Here is a 20,072-nt window from a genome sequence, read left to right as displayed (position 1 = left end):
GTAAATGCTCTTAAAATAAATGACAACCTTTAGAATGGTTCCTCAGGATGAGGAAGAGAATGACTAAGAGAAGGGGGATGTGTAATGTCATCCGACTTTCTGGGAACGTAACGGAAAGCAACAAGCGATCATTAATGATACATCAATTGTGTAAGCCCGAAAGGGGGTTCCCCGGGCAAATGTGGGATGTTTGACCTGTTTTTCCATCCAAACCCAGGGGCGCTTGACTGTCGAATTTATGACCAACGTCGGTTTATCGATATGTCTGGGGCCGTTGCGATGCGCTTTAAAATCGATATGGAGGGTGCATTTGTATTTTTTCCGAGTCAGCTTTGAGCACGATCCCCCACTTCCCTATCGCGTCATCAAGATAATGTTGTCAATTTAGATCTGTAGGTCACGATGCTAACTCAAACAACAATTTAGAAATGTTTGTGTGGAGGGAGGAAACAAGTTAACCCTTCGAACTCGAGACAGAGGCACATGTTTAACACTACTTAAATTTAGTGATATTTCCGTAAATAAGGATTTGGCGATTTCACTGAAAGGTTGTTGACGATTTTTTTGGTCCCCCCCCCCCCCCCCCTCCAAAAAAAAACCGTTCTCACGCAAAAACATTAAGCAAGTGCGTAAATATGATTAAGAATTCTCATAGCGGCAAAATCGTATTTATTTTTTTCCTTTTTAGATCGAACTTTGTAAGAGAATGGCAGGGACTTTCTGTTTTTAGAAAGTGATATACAGATGACGTCATGTATACGAAAACGTCCGGGGATTCCCCGCCAAATCCGGGGCTTTTATATTTGCTTTCGCTTTCTGAATAGGGTGTTTTGATCGTAATTTGCAGAGGTGCTTTTGTGAGCGACGCCTTCAGCTTTCTTACATATTGAGCTATCTCCTTGCTAAAAGAAGACTTCTTACTGTAACCTGATTACAAAAAGCCTTCATCTGTGATACCGTAAGATCTGGAACATAGCAGAATTTTCCTCGTGCCTTCCCAGTTATTGTGGCGACGTCGACATTGATCATCTTCGTCGTCTGCGCTTCAAACAACTTTTTTGGACATGTAACTGGGTTTCGTCGATGATGAAATTCATCAAAATAGTTTAAAAGCATCAAAACGCTCTTGAAGATCGAGAAAAGCTTCAATTGTGTGTAGTTTGGCGCTTTCGACATTGAACCTTCCAGAAAATTCACAATGGCGGCAATGGCGGCATCTGTGTCTTCGAGTGGCCTTCCTTCCTCTACTAGTATGAACAGTTCCCACTCTAGCGAGGGAAGCTGTAGCTTTGTCGTGGTAGAAAAAAGCCTCTGTAGCGAAAATTCACAACCCGTGCAAAGTAGCGAAGATGGAGAGCGTGAGATTCAATCCAAAAGTGGAAGCCCATTGGAAGCCGGAAGTGCTCCGCAAGATGATCTTCTAGGACGTGTTCAAAATCTCACAAAGGAAAATGAGGAACTGAAAGGAGTTCTGTTTCAAAATAATAAACTACTTGAGGTGATTTTCATTGCAGTATATTTAAGGGTTGAATCAATCAGTATTAGCTCTTGCTTAAAAAGTGCTGTATCATAACATTTCCTATTCAATCTGCAAGTACTTTTAAGGGCGATTTACACAGTACGACTTTGTCGCATGCGCCAAACTTACGACAGGCCTACGACATGAATTGTTTCGTGTAAATCAAACCTACAACTCGCTTACGACTGTTGTGTACGTCACAAAAAATGTCGTAGGATTTTGAATCATGTTTTAAAATCCTACGACAATCGTAGATATAGACATTAGGGCCATTTATACGAGAGAAATTAGTCCGCGGACCCGTATAAATGGTACAAAATTAAATGGACTGTTCGCGGCTTAATAGTCCGCGGATTAAATAGTCCGCGGCTTATTTAAGCCGAGGGTTTTGAGCGCGGCTTAAATAAGCCGCGGACAGTCCATTTTGTACCATTTATACGTCTCAGTTGGCGGCCTCAATATTCCGCGGATTATTTATCCGCGGACTAATTTCTCTCGTATAAATGGCCCTAATGTTGAGTGACGAGAGTTGTGTACGATTTTTTTGCATGACGCGAACAGCGCGCGCTCCAGAAATCGCATGCGACAGTTGTAAGCAAAAGTTGTACCGTCTAAATCGGCCTTTAAGGTCATGTTCGCAGTACGTTGTCAGCAAACGTTCCTTGGTTTCCCTGTGTAATGGAGGGTGAACAAGAAACCTCAGCACCCATCAGTCCAATTTCTTTTTAATCATGCATGCACACTGTAAACATAATATATAATGTGAAGAGTCACTTCCGGTCCTACTTTTTTTCCATTCCTACAAATATACACTGTACATCTAACATGGAGCTTAAGTTTTAGTCAAATTCTGTAAGATACCTCTGTTTGACTCACAAACAACTATAGAACAGCTGTGTGAGTGAAAGTTGAGTTATTAATTTTGCAGGATTTTACAGGGTTTCCATGCATTTTCGTGGAGGCCATGACAAAACCTCTCGCCAGCTGTCTGTGACAATGTACAGCTGTAAAAACCCCTTCAAGCTTTACACAACGCAATCATGCCGCAACTCTTTTATTGCTCATGCAACACCTTCACCTGCACAACCCTGTTGCCGAGTATGTTCAGCTGTATGATCCTGTTGCGACCTTGTTAACAGTGCATGTATAACTTTTCATTTCTGTCACAGCCCAGTTGATCATTACCTATGTTAAGTCGTGGCCTTGCTACACCCCTGTAGCCATGTAAGTGATTAAACAGGGTTGGAAATGGGCTTTTACAGGGTTTCTATAGGGTAGACTTTCTAAAGGAACTGCTTCCAAGTGTAAACAAGCTCTCTGCTAATGTCAAAAAGTGTTGCACATCAAAATCCTGCCGGCTTCACTTTTCATTCAAGCAGTGGCATTTTAAAAGTTCTGGCCCCGGTTGTTCAAAGAGCGGATAATTTTATCCACTGGATAGGTCGCTATGCGGCAAATGAATGTGTGCAAGACTTTCCCTTTAGCCCTATAATTTGTGTATAGAGTAGAAGCATACATCTAATTTAAGTATGGGACTGAGTGGAAAACTTGCGAGAAGCGTTGTTTGGTGTACATTTGCACCGCTTGGTAGTGACTTATCCACTGGATAATTATCTGCCCTTTGAACAACTGGGGCCCGATGTACAATTATCTTTCTTTGAGTATAGCTGTTATATGTACCATTCCCCTCCTGGCCTGCTGTGCAGACCATTACAAGCAAATTACTGTCCTTCCCATAGTGCCAGTGGGGACAGATATTCATGGGAGGTGGGGGAGGGGGGGGGGGGCAGTGATAGTCAGGTTAACAAAGGTGGGGGGGGAGTAGGGTTTATGGCACTACCTTTCATTAAGTAATGCAATTATTTATCTCTAAATTTATGTCGCAGTGAAAAATCAAACTGTAGTTAAATTTTCCATGGTGTCTGGAAAGTAACAATTTAATATTATTATTATTAATATTTATTGCTCTGCATAGAAATATGTCCAAGAACTGGCCAGTATGCAGCAAAGTCAAAAGCAGACCAACGAGTCACTGCGTAAAGGCTATGATCAAGCTAAAGTGGCAGTGAAGAATCTTCGAGAGAAAAATGCAGGTTTGAAAACTGAGCTCAAGATTGAACAAGACCGAAATGTGCAACTGGAAGAGCAGCTGGCAAAAATGAAGGATGGGAAACTACAGGAATCTTCCCCTCAACTTAATGATAAGCAAGGCAGTACAGCTAGTCCTGCAAGTCAAATGCAGACTCTTCAAGATGTCATTAGCAGACTGGAAAGTGAAAAGGTCACACTGATGTCAGAAAACTGCAAACTAGAAGATCACATCTCCTGCTTGAAAGCCATGCGGGAAGATGAACAGGTGAGAGAACTTAGCAGTCACTGTGGTGATCAATATTATAACCCTTTTCTATTGACAGATAGAGCTTTAATCTTAGAAGCTGGGACCTTTTACAGGATTGTTTTAAAACTTTCTGGCGAGTGGCTCAATCCTCGATCATCACTTTTATGGGAGTCCACCTCCCACCATAAGAAATGAACTGCTCAAGGGCAGAGGGTATTAACATTGTGATGGGCCTACATTTAATAAGGCGTTAGGAGTAGTAACTATTTCTGGCCGCTGATTAGAAACTGTAAGAACTAAGTGAAGTTGCAGGTCCTTTGAGACAGTTGATTCAGAAGATTTACTTTCTTTCCTTGCAGAACATTGGAGGTGATGAGTGCCACACTCTGATTTCCTTGGACTCTCTAACATCACCATCGGATGAGCCCAGTGTGGAGACAATACAAGACAAGTACAGCAAACTTGAAACAGAGAAAGAAGTACTGCAAGTGGATCTACAGGAGCTGAAGATTGAAAGTGAGAAAACTAAACAGGACTATCATCAGATGGAAGAGGATCACAACAAGCTCTTGAAGAAACTTGCAGATGTGGAGCAGAAACAGGCACAGGCACAAGATGATGCTCTTGCCAATTCAGAACAGGTCGCAGGACTCACACAACAGCTTCAAGTGCAAACTGAGGCGTTGATTACACTGAAGGAGGAACTTAATAATGTGAAACAAGAGAGGGAAGTGTATAAGAAGAAGGTTGAAGAACTTGAGCTCATAAAGGTAGGAAGGCATTTTATAGATCTATACATGTACATTCAAACAAATTCACTGTATACTTAAGGCTCCATCCGCATATTTGTACTGGTGTACAAAACATGCACAGTTCCATATAAATGTAGTGTACAAATACAATACCAACTTACACAGATCCATTCTATGCGGGAACAGTTTGATCTGTGTTGGTTTTGTACCGGTATGTACAGTGGATGGATTGTAATAAAACGTCCACAGTTGTGCCATCTTTTTATCCACCAAATTTTAACAAGGTGTTCATACCATACTGTATGGATTCAGAGCTGTTATGAACTCTTTGGAGAAGCTGGCTTCACAAGAAAGTAGCTGAAAATAAAAGGAAGTCTCCTCAGTGCTCTTGTTGTCTTTTAGTTATTTTCAAACTCAGATAGCCAGCTGTCCTCACTGTAGTCAACAGCCATAACAGCCAGCTGCTCAAGTTACTAATGACAGCCTTCAGGGACTTCAGATGGATATGAATCCAAACTTTTGCCATTTTCTGGTGAATGTGAAACTTTTTTAGAGATTCAGTTTATCTGGGGACTTGGAGGTACATGTACGATGAGAACAAAGGTTTAACCTAAGGGCTTATGCATACAGTTTTTGTTACAGATCCTAAATGGATCTTGTGTACTGTGTGTTTATTTGGTCCACCTTTGAAGAATTTTCTACAAACACTGAACCATTTCAAAAAAAGATACCCAACTGAAAACTTGTAAAAAGCGGCTCTGTCTTTGTTGTCAGATCCATTTCCAAACCTCGATGTTGTTTTGATTGTCACTCTGATTAATGGGTAGTGGTGGGTTTCATATTCAGGGGAATTTGACTGTGGGGTGGGGTACAGAGTTCTCCTGCAAAAGTTGTATTAAAAGTTAGACTTCATTCATAACAGGAAAGTTCCAAGACAGAACAAGCCATGACCCAAACTGAACATGGTGTACTGAATCAGCAGTCTGAGACAGAGAACAAAGAAGTTGATAAATTAAAGGAGGAACTCCTGAATCTGACGCAGGAGAGGGATACTTACAAAATGAAGCTAGATGAATTTCAAAATCATCTTGAGGCAGCCAAGGTTGGTATACACTGTACAACTTATTTTTCCAGATTCTAAGATGGCCCTTAATTCTAACCAGCCAAAGAGCTTGAGGCTTTTTAATGCCGAGATTTCATGAGCGTGATTAATTTCTTCCTATTCATTTTTGCTAGGCAAGTGCAGAAGATGCGTTCGGACAGGTAGAGGACACAGAAATGAAAGAAAAATATGTCAAACTAAGGGATCAGCTTTGGACGTATCAGAAACGTGAGGCAGAGATTCTAGCCCGGGAAAATGCTTTATATCAAGAGAAGGAAGAGGCACAGAAACAGGTTGGTGAACTTTTAACAGTTAAAACTAAACATGAGAAACTCACTTTGAATTGCATGTGTCTAAAAATAATAATTATTACATTTATAATAATCATTACATTTACATGTACATGTATTTGTATTTAACTCTGGCTAGAAGGGAGAGAGGACTGGTACTACCGTATTTATTTGTCTACAAGCCGAGCAATTTTTTCACAAAACTTTACCAAAATCTCGAAAATTTGAACTAGAGAAGGGTCCTCGGCTTATAGCCGAGTGTTTTTCCAAACAAAATTTTTCCGAAACAGCAAGTTTTTCTTTTAGCAAGCGCTTTAAGTAGCCCGTTTGCCATGTGCATGTGCACAATGTTGCTTCACTCCCCTCCCTTCCCCCACCCCCTGCTTATTTTTTGTTGTTAATATTTTTCTCTTGTACATTTATCTTTACCTACCCAGTTGGACAAATGTTATTAAACGGAAGGGGTCATCTTGGAGCCCTTCCCTGTTTACCCCCGACTTGCCTGCTGTAGTTTGTGTCTTTGCCATTCTTTAGAGAGTTAACATGAAATGTTTGCAAAATTAAGTCTGAGTTTCAGAAAAAGCAAGTTTCAAAGAATCTTTTTATATCTTCTCCACGATCTTTATATATCAAATGCCATGTGTATTGAAACATAAAAATTATCCGATTTGGGGTTGTTCTGCGTTTATGCAAATAATTTCTTAAAAGTTAAGTTTTAGACAGTTTTGCTTTTAAGCTATATTGATAAGTTGTATTCAACAGCTGGCAAATAATATCATTTTGAAAATATTTTTGCTTGCAACTTCTCTGGGTGGGAAAATTTAATTAAAGTATATTTGTACAACACATTCATGCCATGAATTCGTTCTTGCAACTTTTACAGGAAACTGCTGAGAAAGAGGAGATAGAAAGATTGAAACAGCTGCGCTACGACTATGAGAAAAAGAACAGAGAGGCACTAGAAACTGCTAATAAACAAGTGGCTTCTCAAGCAGAACTAACAGAAGAAATTCGTAAGTTGAAGCAACAGTCTGAAACAGAGAGAACAGAGTTTGATAACTTGATACAAGAGAGAGATACATACAAGAAGAAGGTTGAAGAATTGCAAATGCAACCTGCAGCAGAGCAGGGCAAGGTATTGTGAATTTCTGGACATATTTTGTGCAAAGGGCTTTTTTTTCTGAAGGGAGTAGGTGGCTAGTTTTTGGGAGGGAGTGTTTTGGGGAAAATGGGCTTAATCTTCAAGTTCATTTTGCATTTCAAATGGCTTTGGCCTTGCCAGCTGCTTTGCGAAAGTTCTTTGGTGCACTTGCACGTATAAGCCTTAAATTTGGCTGGGGATGAGTTGGGAAGGGGGGGGGGGGGGGGGGAGAGGGCTAATTGTCAAAGTTACTGGTCATCCAAGGCCCTTTCTTTTTAGCTTGTGTGCTTGAGGCTTGAGAGTATGAAGGAGCATAAAGGTTTTATAAACGACCGTCATGTAGAAGCGTGACTGCCAATTTGCGTGGTCAGAATTCGGTAGTCAGAGTCCCATCCGATTACTAAGTAATACGCCAGGGATGAGTTGCATAAAACGTAACGGCAGGCATAAATGCTATCGTCAGACATGAAAGTACTGAATGTGACTGGATGAAGGTCTGGCATTAGCAGTTACGTCCGATGCTAAACTTTACTTAGCCCAGCAGCCTAAGTAAACTACCTGATAAACTGTTAAAGCAATGATTAATAGTAAACTTTGACAGGTCAAACTAACTGAAGTCAGGTCTCCGGGGTGCATCGGTCATTACGTTATCATAAGCAACTTCCAGTATTACATCAAGTGGCGTAACGGAAGGTCAGCAAAACAATGTCATGCTATCTTTCTGACTTAAACTATTCCCAATAAAGCTTAGTTGTGCTGAGAAAAAAGGTTTAAAAATTTTATGAGGTGTAGGCTTTCTTTTCTCATTTGTGGTCTCAACAGACAGGTGCAGAGGAGGCACTTGGAGTGGTGCCAGATGCCGATCTCAGAGAAAAGTTTGTCAAAGTAAGAAATCAGCTCTGGAATTACCAGAAACGGGACAATGATATCCATGACAGAGAAAATGCTGTTCTTGTGAAAGAGGAGGCTGCTAAGCAGGTCTGTTCCTTTAGCTCACATTACTAGCATTTCTGTAAGTTTGAATGCTGAAAAGTTGAATTAAGATTAAACCCCACAATTGAAAAGCACCCCTTAACATGACAGCTTGTCAATGAACAGATATACACCAAAGTGAACGGTGAAAGGAAAGTTCCTTGGAGATGCGTGACACTTGAAAATGTTTTCGGATAGGATTGATATAAAAATAATTATCAAAAAGTGTCAAAAATGGTTTTGAAAGAAACACACTCAGACGTTTCGGCTATATAACCCTTCTCCAGTGTGCAGAAAACCGTTTTCTCCACACTGAAGAAGGGTTATATACCCGAAATGTCTGTGTTTCTTTCAAAACCATTTTTGACTCTTTTTGATAATTATTTTTATATCAACCCTATCAGAAAAATTATACACCAAAGTGACCTGATTCATATCGCAGCTACTGTTAAGGCCTAACCAAAACCACTTCTTGTGATCTTGCTCCTTTGGAATCATGTCTAAAAATTTCTGCCATCCACTGTGGAAAATTATGGTGAATCAAAGTTGAGTGAAAATCTCCGCTGTGCAATGTAAATTCAATTCTCTAGCAAACTTTGAGGAGAACCTCTGTGTATCAACTATGAATGCCGATTATGAATGCAGTCTCTCCCCCACTACCGCATTAATTAAGCTGCTTTGTCTGTATTATTTTCACTGTGGCCCAAATCAAGTACCTACAGTAGCATGGAAATTTTCTTATTTAGTCGTCTTGTTAATTTATTAATAACCAATAATTATAATTATTTACTAACAGTTATAATGATGATGATGATAATGTAAATAGGGTAGGAAGAATAAGAAATCTGATCTTATCCACACATTTGACACACTGTAAAATCCACATTAAAATGATTTGAAACTATAAAAGCACAGCAATTTGAAGAAAATTTCATTCTTTGAGCCTTGTTAGTTATCTGTCATATAGGATTTATGTGGGAAGAAACTGTTCCAATCAGCTGAAGGTGCTTTACATGCATTCCTCAAAATAAAAGTGGCAGGTATGGTGATGCACTTTACCATACCTGCCACTTTTATTTTGAAAAAATAGCTAAAAATGTATCTAAAAGTTGATCGTGAAGGCTGAATAAGAAGTAGACAGTATCATCCTCTCTCTGTTTAAATTCTATTATGAAGTCCATTGCTAAGCTCCTAACTTCTATCATCTACAGCTCCTTGAAGAAAAGGAGAAACTACAGCAGGAACTGGCAGATGCTTTAGTGAAAGTAGAAATGCTAACTCAAGAGAAGAAAAAGCAAGAAGAAGAGGCACAGTTGCTGGAAAGACAGCTGAGCGAAACTCATGAGCAGGAAGTCCTTGTGTTGAAGGAAGAGTTGCAGAATAAAAGTACTGATATGGTGGCAGTTCAAACCAGTGAAGAACAGCTCAAGGCACAAGTGGCTAACCTGCAGCAGGAAAATCAGAATCTTGTCATAGAATGTGAGAAGTGTAAAGCAGATTGCACAAAACAGTGAGTTCAAGTTTCGTGGCAAATTATGAGGAGTAAAATTAATGGTAGAGAGGAGTAATTCCTCAAATGTCCCAAGTATTCATATCTATAGTGCATGTGTAGTATAAAATAATGGATTATGGGGAGCAGTGATGGCGCAAAATATTGGCACACCCACTATAGCGAGGTGGAAGTTGACTGTGTTCATGTGGGGAGCAGGGATGGCGCAGTGGTTAGGGCACTGGGTCTTGACAATCTGCAAGCCAGTGAGCCATGCGAGGCAGACGTGTGAGGCACTCAGGTTAGCCTAAAAACACTCCAGTTAGCCTAAAAAGCACTCCGGTTAGCTTAAATAGCTCCCCGGTTAGCTTAACGGTTAGCATTTATGTTGGGGGTTGTTCATGCCTCGCATGCCTGGCATGCTTTGTTCATGCCTCACACGTCTGCCTCTGATGCCTCGCATGTTTTGTTCATGCCTCACACATCTGCCTCGCATGCCTCGCATGCCTCGCTGGCTGGCATATTGTCCACACTCGAGGGCACTCGATCACCTCCCACCAATGCGGCTTGGGTTCAATTCCCAGATTCCGTCATATTTGGGTTGAGTTTGTTGTTGGTTCCTTGCTCTGAGAGGTTTTTCTCTGGGTAATCTGGTTTTCCACTTTCCTCAAAACCAACATTTCCAATTTGATCTGGACAGTGTCCATTGACACTGAAGTTATCTTAATGCAGCCAGAACTTATACTTATAATCTTTCAACCGCAGGATGTATACATCCTTCATAATTATTTTTTTATTTGCTTTTTTTACTATAGTTTTTGGGGAAATTACATGTTTGGTAGATACCTGTAAGCTTGAACAAAAACAACTTATTTTGACTTATTTTATTGTGTCATCTAACAGTTAACACAGCTGAGGTGGATAAAATGCAATAAGAGTACTTTGTTATTATTATTATTATTATTGTTGTTGTTGTTGTTGTTGTTGTTGTTGTTATGTACTACTTGAATTTAATTGCTGCACATCATTGCCCTAATAAAATTTTTAATTTTTAATTTTTTAGAGAAGAAGAAGCGCAGTCTCTGAAGAGACAGCTGAGTGAAACACTTGAGCATGAAGTTGAAGCATTAAAGGTGGAGTTGCAGAATAAAAGCACAATCTTGGAACAAGCTCAGACCAGTGAGGAACACTTGAAGACTCAAGTGACGCAACTCCTTCAGGAAAACCAGGCATATGTGATTGAATTAGAGAGGCTGAAAGAAGATCTACAGCAACAGTGAGTGTATTTAAACACTACTTGTGGTAGTTCAATTGAGTAATGTAAATGTTGGAAATGGTTTGAACCCAGGAGTCAGGTCATACATGTAAGTAAGTAAATTATGATCATCCGGGTGAGTAGTCCTGAGAAGGACTGTTTGAGGTGACTTGGACTGACGTTTCAACAACCTGAGCGGAAGTCATCTTCAGGGTCAAGTGAATTGTGGAACGTCAGTAGGTGGTATATATGTCTCTGGTTGTTTATATAACCTGATTGGTCAACGAAGTCGAGATGTTTTGACTCAGTAAGCTGTGATGTTATTGGCTGTGAAGACTGTAAAAAGTTATTGGTGCATTTTGAAAGTGTTGAAAGTAAGTTTATGTTTGTTTTGGTTTTGCATTACTTCACTCTGTGATTGCTTAACACTTTCTCAACCAATGAGAAGCAAAACCAAAACCAATCATGTTTTGCAAATGGCCGCACGCGTTTTGTGGCGCTTGGCGCCAGTTACGTGTATCTGCATCGCATTCTGATTGGCTCATTGTGTTGTTTACATCTGTTGCGATTGGCCAGAGTAATTACTTTGGTTTTGGTTTTACGACACTCAAGCCGTCGTTACACATTGAAACTTTTAGCTGAAACTTGTATGCAACGGCGAACGAGACCAGTTTCACGACTTGGTGTTACACGGTGAAACTCTTGTTTTTTTCATCACTGCGACCGTTGCGAGCCATTGCAGAAGTAGAAAGCGGTTCTACTTTTCGTGAAACTTGTCTTGCAACGGAAGTTCGAAAAATTTCACGAAACCGACCATGTTACACGGTGCAACGCCTGCTGAAACTTGTTTCGCAACGCCGTTGCACACAAGTTTCAGCTAAAAGTTTCAACGTGTAACGGCGGCTTCAATTGGAAACTGCTCTATGCAGTTGCATTTGTGTAGTTGTAAACTGAAGTAGATGCCAGATCTGAAAATTGGTGCTTCAATGGCTAGCTTCTGCCATCAAACTTGTTGTTTCCTTTGACAAGAAACTGCTCCATATTGTCTCCCTTCACCAAGGTGTATAAATGGGTACTGGCCACATATTGCTGTGGGTAACTCTGCGATGGACTAGCATCCCATCCAGGGGGGAGTAGTAATACTCCTAGCTGCTTCATGCTATAAAGACACAGTTAAGCTCCAGCCATATGCCGGCCATAATTCATGTATAAATACATAAAACTAAATTGACATTGTTTGATGAGGGTGTTGCTTAATAATCTAACGACCAACAAACCTGTTGCCCTCAGATTAAAAGTCGAATATTTTCAGTCCATCATATTTTACACTTGTCTAGTACTCTGTATTTGCTGTCTGAGTGGGAAGTGTAGATCAAAAAAACTTTGTTTTAGTTCTTGGTCATGCTGTGTCGACTTCGTGGTATGTCACTAAGAGCAAACTTTAACAGGTGACTCCACAAAATACACATCCCTCCCCATGGAAGGTCACTTGAAATTTCTGAGAGGGAGGGGGTCTCTTCAAAGGAATTAAGATGTGAAGGTCAGTTGTGATTCCAAACAATACTCATACCTCCCCCATGAAAAGGTCAATAGAAATTCTGAGGGGAAGGGGTTCCTCAAAAGCCTGCTAAATTGGAATTTCCAGAGGGGTGGGGTTCAAACTAAAAAACCTTTGCGGGGGAGAGGTAGGGATACTTTCTGGAACAACACATTGAAATTTAGAGTAGGGTGGGTGTTGGATTCCAAAGTGAATAAAAAGTTCCTTTCGTGTTCACAACACATTATGCTTGATTTGATTGACCCACTAACTGCCACAGTCACACATGGTAAATCAGTGTGAGTAGATTGTGTATGCACCATAAAGGAAAGAGCAGGATGCCATTTTTGGACCAGTTTGCATCAATTGAACCGGTCCCACACGTGTCATCCCGCATGTCTGCTTTCCATCAGCAGGGCCTTATATGTGGTATTATTAGAAACTGGATCATTGTATAATGCAATTCCAGGGATGTGATTGGCTTAGCAGCCATGGTATATGGGTCATTATACCATGACCGAGAAATAGTGACCATAAAATTGTCTTCTGGTTGTTCTTGCAAAACAAAATAAGCAAGATCTAGCAATATTTATTAATTATTCCACTCACCCTTGTTGGATATGAGATGATTATAGCCAACTTGGCGCTACATGCCTCATTGGGTATCTCTCATCTCATATCCAACGCACGTTCGTGGAATAATGTTAAATATGCTAAAATAATTAATTACTGCTTGAAACATACACTGATAGTCATTGTGCTTTGTTTGTGCTCAGAGAAAACATGTATCAAGACCATCTTCATAAGATTACACAAGACAGCGAACATCAGAGACAGAAGAGAGATGAAATGATTAAAAATCTAAGAACACAACTGTCAAAGACTGAAGGGGAATTACAAAATGCACGTGCACAGCTCGCTGCTGAGAAGTATGTGTTGAACTCAGTTACCCAAGTTTATGCTACTGGTGTTTGCTAAATGATATGTTGTTGTTCTTAGCTGGTGTTATGGTAGACCCTTAAATGTTTTTTGAAAATTTTATCTCTTGTGACAGATACTTTCGCTGCAGTGAAACCAAGTGTTTACTGTCGTTTTTCATTCAGCAGCACACTGGGTATCCTGTGTGAAATAGAGAATGGGTGCTCTGTGAAATCTAGGCTATTTTGTACCGTTTATTCCAACTTTTTTTTCATAGACTTAAGGGTTATTTTTTATTAATTTTCTGTTTTTCTTTTTCTTAGAATCAAGAATAGGTGCCCTTTTCAATTTCTTCAAATCCCCTATATTTTATAAGTACTGCATTTTGTTGAAGCAATTTTTTTTGCAGTTTAACAATATTGATTGTTCTACTTATAATTTTGCAGTAAGACTCTTCGTGAACTTCGGGAAAACCAAGAAACCACGCTGGCGGAATATCAGGAGATGCTTCGGCTTTACAATACAGTTCTACACACTAACAAGGTACAGTATCTAGCCTCCATCTTGTCCCCGGGACTTGTTGCGGGGTCTTTGCCATTGTTTGAACTGCCCATTTTCGACCAAAATTCTGTGACTTTTGCCACGAGTTCAGATTGGTTTGAATTGAAGGGACTTATGCTTGTGCCTTCGTGTGATATTTTCGTGGGACAAGTTCTATGGCTAGTCCCCCCGCGCGTGTAAAGAGGGTCGTACAGGGGTATTTTCGTGATGTGTGATTAGCTGATTTTATTTCCCGTGAAACGTGAATGTAATAAATTATTCTTCGTAATCCGTGACCTGAAGGTTTTGCGTGACCCGTGAAGAGCTTGAAAACGAAATTTTCATTTCTGTGATCCGTGATTTGCTATTTTTTCTGTTCGTGAACCGTGCAAGAGACCCCCCCCCCCCCCCCCTGTACGACCCTCTGTAAACACTCAGCATAAAGGACTTGTCCACTCGTGTGTGCCGACCTAAAGAGTGAAGAATTATTGCAACTCCCTGCTGAGTCCTTGCTGTATGGCGTTCCGAAATATTTATTGCAAAGGCTCCAACGAGTACTAAACTGCGCTACGAGAATAGTGTTTAAATCTAATAAATATGATCACATAACGCCTCTCCTCAGGGAACTCCATTTACCCATCCAATAGCGGATAGAATTTAAGATTCTTTTAATTACATTTAAAGCACACAATATTAAAGCAGGCTCCAACTTATTTAACAGATCTTATATCCTATACACTTTCAAGATCACTTCGTTCATCTTGCAAAAATCTCTTGAAGATACCCATGTACAATCTCAAGTCTTATGGTGGTCGGTCGTTTGCCCTGACTTCTGCAGTCTTGTGGAACTCCCTTCCACAGTCATTGAGAGACTTGCAATCAACTTAAGGAACATCTATTTTTGCGGGCTTACATGGAACATTGGATTTACATTGTTGTTGTACTTTTTATGAATTACATCTCATTTTTAATAGACATAGTTAGACAATTTGTAATTATAATTTCCCTTCTGTGAAGCGTTTTTAGACAACTGGGAAAAGACGCTACATAAATGTATTATTAGTGTTATTATTAACAGGTGCGCGAAGCGCGCACGCACGCGATAGTACACCTTTTCGACGTATATGCTACAAACGTTTGTGCTTTCATCCATCTGCATTTACGACTATTTTGCATTAGTATAAATCTACTAGTGTTCTATCACGAATGCCGTTCTCTGATTGGCTACGCTACTCGCTATCTATTCTGTGATAGATAGTGAGTAGCGATTTTCAAAAAATGGCGCTCGCTTCTTCGCGTTTTCGAAGTGTCTGCGATGAGGAAATAGATAACTTACTTGTTTAGTTTTGAACGACTAGTAGATTTATACTAAAACAATTAGATTATTCGCTCTCGATTTCTATGCGTGATAGTTGATTCGGGCTTCGCCCTCATCAACTATCACGCGATAGAAATCTCGAGCTCATAATCTAATTGTTAATTATTATTCAACACATTGTAACACTGTCCGTACACAAGATATATCCTCGATATACGTAATTTTGTGTTTCGGGGAGAAAAATGGCAGAACGCTTAGAAATAAGTAACGAACTGAATTCGGAAGATTGTCTCCTGTTTTTCTGCAATAAAACTGTGCTTTGTTATGAATGTGTTGAATAATAAAACAATTTTCCTGCTCAATCTTGCGGAATATCCCCAGATTTTAGCCTTCTCGGCCTATGGCTTTATCGCCGGGCTAATTATCAGGCGATATTCCGCTCTATTTTGCAGGATAATTGTCAATTGTAGCCTTAAGGAATTATATGGGTGTCGTACTTTCGCAAGTTGGCAGGGCACTTCCAAACAACACAAGCCATATGATTTGCCGTAACGCTGAAGTGCGGAGCAAATTTAATTTTTCCTATTGCAATCCGGGTTTTCATCAGTTTAAGTAGATTTTAACTGTCTCGCCCCTTTCATTCAAGGTGGATAATAACTACAGATTATTATTTTCAGGAACAAGAAATGGAAAGGTCAGCTTTGCACTCACATGTAGGCGAACTTACAGCTCACTTGAAGGAAGCTGACTGTTTCGGAGAGAAGTTAAAAGAAGACATTCGGATAAGGGAGGATGAGCTATCAGACTTGAGAGAAAAGACGTTCTGCATGCGAAAACTAGAAGAGCAATTTCCAATCCTTGAAGCTCAAGTAAGACAATATAAATGAACTGTTGACTCACTGACTCACTCACTCACTGACTGACTCACTGACTCACTCACTCACTCACTCACTCGCTCGCTCGCTCACTCACTCACTCACTCACTCACTCACTCACTCACTCACTCACTCACTCACTCACTCACTCACTCACTCACTCACTCACTCACTCACTCACTCACTCACTCACTCACTCACTCACTCACTCACTCACTCACTCACTCACTCACTCACTCACTCACTCACTCACTCACTCACTCACTCACTCACTCACTCACTCACTCACTCCCTCGCTCCCTCGCTCCCTCACTCCCTCACTCCCTCACTCTCTCACCCCCTCCCTTCCTCCCTCCCTCCCTCCCTCCCTCCCTCGCTCGCTCGCTTGCTCGCTCGCTCATTCGTTAGTTCATTATTGACATGACTGTGTTCGTCAACTTAGGGTGCGTTCGATTGACCCTATTCCGGAATAAGTATACATAGAATGATGACAAGAAATCCCACATGAAAAGTTTTTGGAGATACTGAAGTACAAAATCGCTAAATTTTGCAGAAAGCTCGTCCCAAATTTACTTGGAAAGATAAATCTAACAGCTATTCCGCTTTTTCTTATTCCGGATTACAGTCAGTCGAGCGCAACCTTAGTATTGAGGTTTGTCCATTGACTCAATTTAAGGCCTTAGCTCCCTCTATTTTCTCCTTACAATATCACTACTTGATGAAACAAGGGGGATGAGAACAAAGAAATTGATCACCAGAGGTTGAAATGTCTTGATATTTAAACAAATTATCCCAACTTGAACCGTAGGAAATGTATGGGGAACAGTTAGGAGAATTCACTTGTTCCTATTGGGGCTTATGGGATTAACTCTAATTTCGAGCCGCTCTACTTTTCACCCTCAGCTGGAAGTGTACAGAGCAGATTTTCAAGTCGAACGTGAAGCCAGGGAGAAACAACACGAAGAAATTCTTCGCCTCCGTGAAGAAACTCAACGGCTTCAACAGGAGAACCAAAGGTATCAAGACGAGATGGATCGACTGGGCAACGAGCAAATAGCCGAGATGCAACGAAGACACGGCAGCTTCGTTCAAGAACCACAGCAGCCTCAACAACCACGAGGGTGGTTTGACGCAGTGTTGCCAGGCTTACTGTTTGCTAGAGGGGGTCCAGAAATGCAAGAAGGACACCAAATACCCGACCAGGGACGGATGGGTGGGGGAGCGCAGGAACAGCGGGCTGGAGAGGTAGAAGCGGAAGCCTGGCAATGCCCGACTTGCCGTCGCGAGTTTCCAAATTTCGATAATCTTCAGATTCACGCTGTGGAATGCAATGGACCTCAGCCAGCCCCCGATCATCAGTGTCCTAAATGCATGGATGTATTCCCCGACTGGGACACGCTGGCCATTCATGTGGAAGAGTGTTTGGAACAGGACTAAACTGGTGACACCAGCTTCATCTGTTGGATGATTAACGTTTAACTCCATTAATTGTTGACCATTGACCTTAGGCTAAACAAGCAAAATAGCGTGATTCCAGTTACCCCACTGACCTGCGGTTTTAAGATCCAAACTTCGAACATTTGAAAGCATCGAGTTCAGCAAAAGACATAGAGGATATTACATGGCCGCGCGGAGATACGAAATTTCTCTTCGAGTGTTGAAAAATATTTCACGAGTGAGCGCAGCGAACGAGTGAAATATTTTTCAACACGAGAAGAGAAATTTCGTATCTCCAAGCGGCCATGTAATATCCTCTTTATTATATGAACACCAATGAAATACCAAACCATTTCATTTTCGCTGCGAAAGGCGCGATTTATTATGTGACCATAGTAACAGTGTTATTTTCACGTGTGAAAATAACGTGTTATCTTCACGTGTGGAGATATCAAGTTTTCGCGCGATATTTCACTGTTGTTTATATAATAAATAATTATTCATAATTCTGAAATTGAGCTTTTCCTGAAGGCCCTTTATCGAACAAACATATTTGACAAATTCGCGTTTCGCTCTTTCATTTCTTTTGACTACAACTTACAAAAGCGTTTCATTAACAATTAAACTTAAGACCCTGTGTCTTCCCACCGTAACTGGAAACACTGTATACCATTTTTTTTGTCTTTCCTGATTCAAAATAAGATAGATAATTTGTTAAGTCAAGATGTCAACGTCATTTTGACATGTTGCAGAGACCCCCTACACAAGGGAAACTAAGCTAAGTTGCGTATGCATGTCTGACAATGCTTTCAGCTACTTATACGTTTAATATTTTTACTAGTTTTAAGGTTAGTGTCAAAAAGTGGATGACTTAATTCAGTTAAGAAATGTTCCTCGAGCGGACGAAATTTGCACAGAGACATTTTGTAAGCACTAAAACTACCTGCTTTTGATACGCAAGATACGAATTTGCCCACCGAATTAAGTTATCCACTCTTTGGAGAACTGGACTAATATAACGGCAATATAACCAGCTATAATGTCACAATGTAGGAAACAGTTTGGACGAGCAAACACAGGAAAAACAAAGCAATTATAGATCATATCTTAGAGTAGCAACCGTTTTGTTGCCTAATAGTAAAATTAATACATAGATATCGATGCAGAGTATCGATGTATTTTAAGGCTCTACTCGGAAACTGTAAGGAGACTGGTGCGAGTGAAGGATTAAGGCACTCAAGCCATCCTCCCCGCCGAGGAACAGTGTACTCTTTGGCGTTTTCTCAGGGTACCATAGCGCCCGGTATACCCCCCCTCCCTTTCTAACACAATGTTTCCACCACAGCTTACTGCTGAAGCGTCCCAAACGATCCGATAATCCCTCTCTCATACCAGGCTCCTCACAGATTTAAAGTGGAGAATTGTATTTTCGTTGCTCACTTTAAAGTAAGTGAAAATAAGCAGCTTAAGTTTGTTATTTGCAGATTTCGATTACTGATTCTCTAGCATTATGCTCGTTGATCTGGGGAGTAAGTACAAAGAGTGCTCGTATGGTGTTTTCAGTGGGAGTGCGTAATGGAATAATAACATGATCTTCGAGTATTTACCAAGGAGAATGTTAAAAACAGTACATGTTCACTCAACTAATCGAATGAGGGCTGGGCAGATAGTAAAATGTCGAAACGGACCAAAAAAATATCGACGAAGAAAAATAGGGAGGGAAAGTGAGAGCTCTTACTTTTCCTCCCTTGTTTTTAATTTTTTTTCGCGCCCGTTGCGACTTTTTCCTAATCCCCAGTATTTGCCTCAGGGTCTCCGAGGATCAAAACGGAAAGAATAAACTCGAATTTTCCTGGGTAGATATCTGAAGGTATATTGAGGTTATTACAAGTGCTATAGCGTTTTATTAGTTGACTCGGGGATTTGTGTTAACGATTCGTTTGTGTAATATTATAATTTTACACATTAGAAAATAAAGTTATAATATCTTGACTTTGATAGCCATGGTGGGCATAAAATGGCCGCTTGTGGATCAAATAAAATAAAAATAAGTAATGAATTTGATCAACGTGAATTCCATGCGTTCGCGTAATAGTACATTATGTCACTCAAACAGACCATTTCTGAGTTACTGTGAACCTTATTATGAAAGCAAGGCTAAGAGCGATATAAATGAAAACTAAATTTTCATAATTAAAACTCTGCACTTAGCCTCGCTCTTATAATGAGGTTCAAAGTAACCTCGAAAATGACCTTTTTAGTTCCAGAGCCTCCTTGACTACCCCCTCCCCCTGAATTCCTGTTACGTTGCGTTCTAAGAGGGAGAGGGTTTAGGAGCCCCGAAATTTTTGCTATGGAGCACAAAGTCTCTCCTTAAAGCCAGGACAAAGCACTAGCTAACCCAGGAGATAGAGCTCGGATGTTTTAAGTCTTAGAACGCCTATATTTTTCAAGCCAGAGCTCCGGATTAGGACCCTGGGAATTGAACTTCAAAAAAAAGGTTGTTTTTTTTTTTCACAGCTTCCCTGAATACGAGTTTCGTCACCTATTGTGCTATTCAACAGTTTTGAGTGTCAACAAAAATAGTGT

General features: G+C 40.4%; 2 protein-coding genes across 4 annotated transcripts in view; both read left to right on the top strand.

The window, feature by feature from the left end:
* The window catches only part of LOC146471737 (zinc metalloproteinase nas-4-like), a 33,928-nt gene extending 18,792 nt beyond the window's left edge, over positions 1–15,136 (top strand). Inside the window, exon 10 of the transcript XR_014866698.1 lies at positions 15,033–15,136. The gene's annotated coding sequence lies outside the window, so the exon portion shown is untranslated. The remainder of the gene's footprint in view (positions 1–15,032) is intronic.
* On the top strand, positions 796–19,547 carry LOC146471736 (uncharacterized). Of its 3 annotated transcripts, none has more exons than XM_085120251.1 (13): positions 796–1,498; positions 3,495–3,875; positions 4,217–4,627; positions 5,532–5,711; positions 5,846–5,992; positions 6,885–7,136; positions 7,965–8,120; positions 9,326–9,624; positions 10,667–10,879; positions 13,172–13,324; positions 13,760–13,856; positions 15,849–16,040; positions 16,950–19,547. In XM_085120251.1, exons 1-13 carry the CDS (start codon positions 1,199–1,201, stop codon positions 17,481–17,483), a joined length of 3,315 nt encoding a protein of 1,104 aa, XP_084976377.1. In that variant the 5' UTR covers positions 796–1,198; the 3' UTR covers positions 17,484–19,547. The 3 variants fall into 3 exon arrangements, with proteins under 3 accessions (XP_084976377.1, XP_084976376.1, XP_084976378.1); XM_085120250.1 differs by having other exon boundaries at positions 5,846–6,004; XM_085120252.1 differs by lacking the exon at positions 5,846–5,992.
* The last annotated feature ends 525 nt before the right edge of the window (positions 19,548–20,072 follow it).

This window comes from Pavona decussata, unplaced genomic scaffold (genome assembly GCF_977016875.1).
Source record: "Pavona decussata unplaced genomic scaffold, jaPavDecu1.1 SCAFFOLD_102, whole genome shotgun sequence".
Lineage (NCBI taxonomy): Eukaryota > Metazoa > Cnidaria > Anthozoa > Scleractinia > Agariciidae > Pavona > Pavona decussata.
The sequence above is the reverse complement of the archived record's forward strand: the minus strand, read 5'-3'. Positions and strand labels throughout refer to the sequence as shown.

Excerpts from the sequence above, each read along its gene's own strand:
- LOC146471736 (XM_085120250.1), top strand. The coding sequence starts at position 1,199 with ATGGCGGCAATGGCGGCATCTGTGTCTTCGAGTGGCCTTCCTTCCTCT. Across the intron at positions 3,876-4,216 it reads CCATGCGGGAAGATGAACAG|AACATTGGAGGTGATGAGTG; the intron begins GTGAGAGAACTT and ends CTTTCCTTGCAG. Across the intron at positions 7,137-7,964 it reads CTGCAGCAGAGCAGGGCAAG|ACAGGTGCAGAGGAGGCACT; the intron begins GTATTGTGAATT and ends TGGTCTCAACAG.